This window comes from Eublepharis macularius, chromosome 12, assembly GCF_028583425.1.
Source record: "Eublepharis macularius isolate TG4126 chromosome 12, MPM_Emac_v1.0, whole genome shotgun sequence".
Lineage (NCBI taxonomy): Eukaryota > Metazoa > Chordata > Lepidosauria > Squamata > Eublepharidae > Eublepharis > Eublepharis macularius.
Genome location: NC_072801.1, coordinates 62533614 through 62539826, shown reverse-complemented (window position 1 = coordinate 62539826; position 6213 = coordinate 62533614). Strand labels below are relative to the sequence as shown.

The following is a 6213-nucleotide window of genomic DNA, read 5'->3' as shown; positions in this document are numbered from 1 at the left end:
ATAAAGGGGTGGACAAGCAGAGATTCCCCCCCCCACCCTGCTGCCCATGACTCCAGTCCCCAAACAGCAAGGCCCACAGATGTGACAGTGGTTTGATGTAGTCAGGCGAGAAGGCTGTTTGGCTTGAATCTGATGACAGTTACATCCCTCTACCCCCTGTATAGGATTCTGCTTTTGGGTTGCTACATGTATCGCCAGCTTAGGTAGCCATGCTGGTCCTTAGTAGAACAGCAGGACCAACAATATTTTCAGAGTGTAAGCTTTTGACAGACAGAGCTCCCTTCTTCAGACGTGAGTAGGAATGGAGATCCCTGAGCCTTTATATCCCAACCAAAGGTGGGTATATATGCACCCCTCCTCTCTCTCAGAAGCAGGCCAGGAATTTTTTTCTGATCAATTGGCAACACCACATGCTTCTTCAAACACTCAAGCTAGAAGCTATGTGGCTACAGTTCCACATTGCCCTGCATGCACAGGTTGAAAGATGGCATGTGGACAGACAGTTCCCAGGGTCACAATACACCCAGAGAGCGGCTGATAGGGTGGATGATGCAAGCTTATTGCAAGAAGTAGGGCATTTCCTCCCCTGCCTACCTTTTGCCATGCCTTTGGCAAACAGTTGCCAACTGGTCTGGGGGTAAATGTCCTGTTCCTTTAACAGAGGCTTAACAAGATGTTATGTCCTAGGTGATGTTATTTACTGCCACATCATGAAAAGCTTCACCTGCTCATTTCCACACATTAAGCCTCTCTTAAAGGGACAGGACAATTTTATCCAGGCCAGTTGGCAACCCTATATAGAAAATGTGGAATGAAGGAGTAAGTCAGTGTATCTCTACAACTAGCATGGCAGCAGGCTCCTTAAAACGTCATAGTTCCAAATCAGGGACTTGCTGCCCACCCTCCATGCACAATAAACAAAGAGCTAATTTAAATATGTGAGTAAAAATCTAAGAGGCAATCTACCAAGGTGTTTTCTTACACAAACCGCATTGGAATGAATGGCGTTTGTGCAGGAATTATGCCTCCATTGAATAGCACCCCTCCAAGTTAATTAATTACACTGATTAACTGAGTAAAGCAATAGCAGTGGCCCAAACCTGTAATTCTCATGCAAAATGCCTACTCCACGGGGCTCGTGCAAAAGCACTCTCCAGTGGAGTGTCTCACTGCTTAATTAATTGCACTGCTCAGTGATTCTACCTTAATTAACCACAGAGACATTTTCCCTTCTTTCCCATCATGCTAAAACTTGCTGTCACTCAATGAAGCTGATGACAGAGACAACAGTTGTTGCAGCAAACTTCGGGATGTGTTTAAAAATGTACAGCATAGGGTGCTGCTGATATATTGTAGTTTGCTGTGATAATGTTGGGTGTTTCACTTTCTGTAGCTTGGGGGGATGCTAATTTTATTGCACGTGGGTTTGTTGTAAGCTACCTTGGGGACTGGATCTGTCAGGTATCCATCAATGTAAAAGCTGAGGGAAGGAATGTGCTGCCAACAGCCAGGGCTTGTGCTGGCCTGGGACATGTGTGCCTTTTTGGGCAATCTGCTTGTGCCTCTTTGGCAGAGAGAGTGTGTAAAATGGCACAGTGCAGGGGCAAGCACTGAGGAAGTGTACCCAGAAGGATGCAGCCAATCCCTTGAACGTTACATGTCCGCCTGTGTATGTTTCCTACACCTGTTTCCTTAGTCATTATTTTGGGTGGATACTTATTTTCCCTGTGCCACACTCCCCTTCACAGGCAGTTTTTGGGTTTCCTCGGCAGGGTGTGTATAATCACTTCTCCAATCCATCTTTTTATCTCTTGGGATTTTGGGTGTATGCTCACTCAGTACGCGAGTTTGTATTTCCCCTACACCCTTTTCCCTCAGTTACCATGCCAGGGTGTGTGTGTAAGGCAGTGGGTGTGTATACCCTGACTCTACACCTTCCTCACTCATTATTTTCAGTGTCTGCTAGGTGTGCTCTGCAGGATCCATTTCTAAAGCAATGAGCTGAACTAGGTCTTTGAATTTTGAACCTTTGTATTCCACTTTAAGCTACATGGAAGAAGGGATTAGATTGGGGGGGGAATCCAGGGGGTATCTGTACTGGTACCTCTTTATGGAGTTCTGGCACCTCTTGGGCATTTGGGACTGAGGAGGAAGAACATCCTAAGTACTAGGGCCTCTTTTTAAAAAGTCACTGGGCAAGACAAAAATGAAAAAAGGAAACCGGAGAAGGCAGAATATTCAAAAGCTTATGGCACAGGATTGTTGCATAGATCAACGAGTTTTCTGAATCCTGAAAAATGCAACATTGGGTTGCCCTCACAGATGACCTTCGCAGGCATCTGGATTGAGGCGGGTCGGCGCTGCTTGTGTTACTCGATCTCACAGCAGCGTTTGACACGGTCAACTATGACTTGTTGGCCAGCTGCCTCGCCGACGTGGGGATTAGGGGGACAGCCTTACAGTGGCTGGTCTCCTTTCTCCAGGGTTGGGGATAGAGGGTGGCACTCGGGGGAGATCTATCGCCCCGTCACTCCTTGGTGTGCAGGGTTCCGCAAGGGGCGATACTCTCCCCAATGTTATTTAACATCTACATGCGCCCCCTCGCCCAGTTGGTTTGGGCTGGGTTGTCATCAATATGCGGATGATACCCAGCTTTTTCTGTTGATGGACGGCCGGCCAGACACGGCCCTGAACAATCTGGCCAGAGCTCTGGAGGCTGTGACAGCATGGTTGAAACAGAGCAGGCTGAAACTGAACCTGGTGAAGACGGAGGTCCTGCAGCTGGGATGGGGGCTGCCAGATGTTGGGATCCAGCTCCCTGTCCTGGATGGGACACCATTGGCAACTTTGCCCATGGTGAAGAGTCTGGGTGTGCTCCTGGATGCCTCCCTGTCGATGGAGGCCCAGGTCATGGCGGTTGCCAAGTCTGCATTTTTCCATCTCCGTCAGATCAGGCAACTTGCCCCTTACCTGATGCCCTAGGACCTGGCTACAGAGACCCATGCAACAGTCACCTCCAGGCTAGATTACTGTAACTCACTCTATGCTGGGCTACCCCTGGGCCTGATCTGGAAACTACAACTGGTCCAGAATGCGGTGGCGCAGGTCCTGACTGGTATATCCTACCAGTCACATATCACACCTGTCCTGTGCCAGCTGCACTGGCTTCCGGTTGAATTCCGAATCAGGTTCAAGTTGTTGGTTCTTACCTTTAAAGCCCTGAGCACGTTGGGACCAGCATATCTTCGGGATCGTCTCTCCCTGTATGTTCCCCGGAGACCGCTTTGATCAGCGGATAATTGTTTACTGGTGGTCCCTGGCCCTAAGGAAGCCCGCCTCGCTTCAACCAGGGCCAGGGTCTTTTCAGTCCTGGCCCCAGCCTGGTGGAACGTTCTGTCAATGAAGACCCGGGCCCAGCAGGACATATTATTGTTCTGCTGGGCCTGTAAGACAGAGCTGTTCCACCAGGCGTTCGGTGGTTGAAGGGGGCGGTGCCATGTCGGCCTCCCACCTTCGGGGTGGGGGGTTCTCCCCACAATTGCACCTTAATGTATTTGGTTAATTTATTTTATTATTGTTATTGTATGTTGATTTTAGAATTGTTTTTTGTTTTTATTGATTTTAACTGATGTTCACGCCCAGAGCCCCTGAGGATGGGCGATTTATAAATCGAAGTAATAAACAAACAAAAATTAACAACCATTGGCACAGCCAGGAAATAGAAAAGGGACAAACATTTCAGTTTCCAGGAAGAATTTATTGGGAAACATTCCCCCTCCCTTTTTTTCCATTTGGTAAACACACAAAACCAATGGAATAATTCAAAGACACATGGGCTGAAGCATCCAAGAATGGGATTGATTGATTTGGGATGAGCTGGGAAACCTGTGGCACTGCTGGGCAGGGAGTGGCTTTTCACGTAAAGCAAAGTAGAAGCTCATATCTTGCCAGGAAAGGTTCCCTCTTCCCGCTGCTCATCCCAGTTCTTCACCTGAGAACAGGACAGGCAGAAGAACGTTCAGAGTTTTCTGAAGCACCAAATCCAAGTGACGCCCCGTCCCCAATGGTAAAACAAACAATTAAAAATTTGCTGTTCCTGAAAGGTGCCCCCACACTTATGTTTTATGGGTCACCCCTTGCCACTTAAGATATCCTTTGTGATGAATATCCTGGAATTTGGTATGCAGATCTGGCAGACATTTTGCTGATATGACATTGATATGTACTCTAGGATTCCAAAATGGTTCTCAGACAAAAAGGAGACAGTCCCCTGGGAGAGGTCACTGGAAAGAAGCAGGATGAGTGCATACTTTGTTGGCAATAGTCCAGTGCATTGGGATTAGGATTGTCACAAAATGTTTTGGTTTCCCGCCCTTACATTCAAAAACTTGCCAGCTGGTTCAAAAGCGAGGTTCTGAATAAGAAAGAACCAAAAAGGCAGGAAAAGAGCCCTTTTTCAAATAGCAAGACTAAAATGGAAACCACAAGGTGGCTTCAGTGCAGCAATGCCTGCAGTCTGAAGGGAATGAGCAAGGTGGCCAAATTCTCCCTGCAAACTCAATGTTTCCACTCACCCAGGAAATAGGACACAGGGATTTGTAGACCTTGCGGTACCAGTCACACAGCTTGGTGTCTTTGCCTTTGGCTGCCAGGGCCTTAGTGCAGCGGTGGTAGTCTGCAGGGAAGAAAGAGAAACAACACAGAAGTCACTAGCCCAGGCACACCTTCAGAGTTCTACAACTTCTAACCTATCCCGCTTCTGCCACTGTAATCTTCAGACTGGGATCACGAACCAGGGCAGTTTTCACTCCAGTTACCTACTGCAGCAATTTCATCCTCTGCTGCTGCTCTGTCTTTTTTCCTTTATTTTTATCCAAAAGATGTCAGTGAGGCCCCAAAAGTGCCTGAGGGTGTGTCTTAACTGGTTCACAGCAATTCCCCCCCCCCTCCACTTTATTAATTAAATAACAGAGTGTCAATCATTTCTTTGGCACTAGGTTTTTATTGCTGTGTGCAGATGCTGTGTGCTCAGCATCTGTCTGTCTGTCTTCAGAAGTTTAAAAAGAAAAGATTTAAGCTTGTCTTATTGACCTCCGCGTTGTATCTCAGGAGCAGTTCAACAGCACTCAAGAACAATCCAAAAGCTCCCACCCCATGCAGCCTCACCAACCCAAGTAATTCTGGTAGCAGTTGCGGGTCTGGTTGGCGTTTGGAAAGCGTGGGTCAAATGGGGCTGTGAGATAGTCTCCCCGTGGCTTCTTGGCCTGGCTGAAATTCAACACAGCAGCTGAAACGTTCTGCATTTCTGAGAGAGAGAGAAATGGGTGGAAAAAGGTGAGAGACTCGGCTGACCTGCCGTTGTACTGCCCTTCCGCATAGCTAACACCCACCCTGGCCCTCCACTTCCTTCCGAGAGGACAGAGGAGTGCTGGCTCACATAGAAGCACCACACCAGAGTTCCTATTCCTGTTCCAGTTTCTCTGCTTTAACAGCCCAGGGGACACTGTGAAGCTAATAAATCTCTGCTTTGGCCTCAGCCTTGTCTTCAACCCAATCCAACCTTTACCTTTAACCTAATGGTGGTTATCTTCTTATCAGGGTGGAGTGTGAGAAAATTGACCAGGAGTAAGCTGAAGCTGGACAGCCCCTGTAATGCTGCCCTATGGGTGCCCTTCTGTTTGGCAGGCACAATGATTGACGAGCTAGGGTTCCCAACCTCCAGGTGCTGACTGGAGAGCTCCCAGAACTACAGCTTGTCTCCAAGCAACAACAATCAGTTTCCCTGGAGAAATGGCTGCTTTGGAGGGACTCTGTTGTGTTACACTCCACTGATGTCTCTCCCCTCACCAAATCCCACCCTCCCCAGACTCCACTTCCAAATTTCCAGGAATTTCCCAACTCAAAGCTGGCAATCATTATGGCCTAACTTGGGCTAACAACTTACCAGGAAAACCCAGCATAGGCTGGTGTCTTTAGTAGTGTTGCCAACCTCCAGGTGGTGACTGGGGATCTCCCAGAATAATAACTGATCTCCAGGTAACAGGAATCAGTTCCCCTGGAGAAAATAGCTACTTGAAAGGTGGACTCTATTGCTTCATGCCCAACTGAGGTCCCTCCCCTTCCCCAAAATCCGGGCGACACCCCAAAAATCTCCAGGAATTTCCCAACCTGGGGCTGGCAACCCTAATCTTTAGCCCTTGATATGCATAAATC

General features: G+C 48.0%; 1 protein-coding gene across 1 annotated transcript; it reads right to left on the bottom strand.

The window, feature by feature from the left end:
- Window positions 1-3878: 3878 nt before the first annotated feature.
- Window positions 3879-5303, bottom strand: LOC129340498 (cytochrome c oxidase subunit 6B1). The gene is made up of 3 exons (XM_054995327.1): window positions 5171-5303; window positions 4575-4675; window positions 3879-3991 (listed from the first exon to the last, which is right to left on the bottom strand). Exons 1-3 carry the CDS (start codon window positions 5301-5303, stop codon window positions 3938-3940), a joined length of 288 nt encoding a protein of 95 aa, XP_054851302.1. The 3' UTR covers window positions 3879-3937.
- Window positions 5304-6213: the final 910 nt, after the last annotated feature.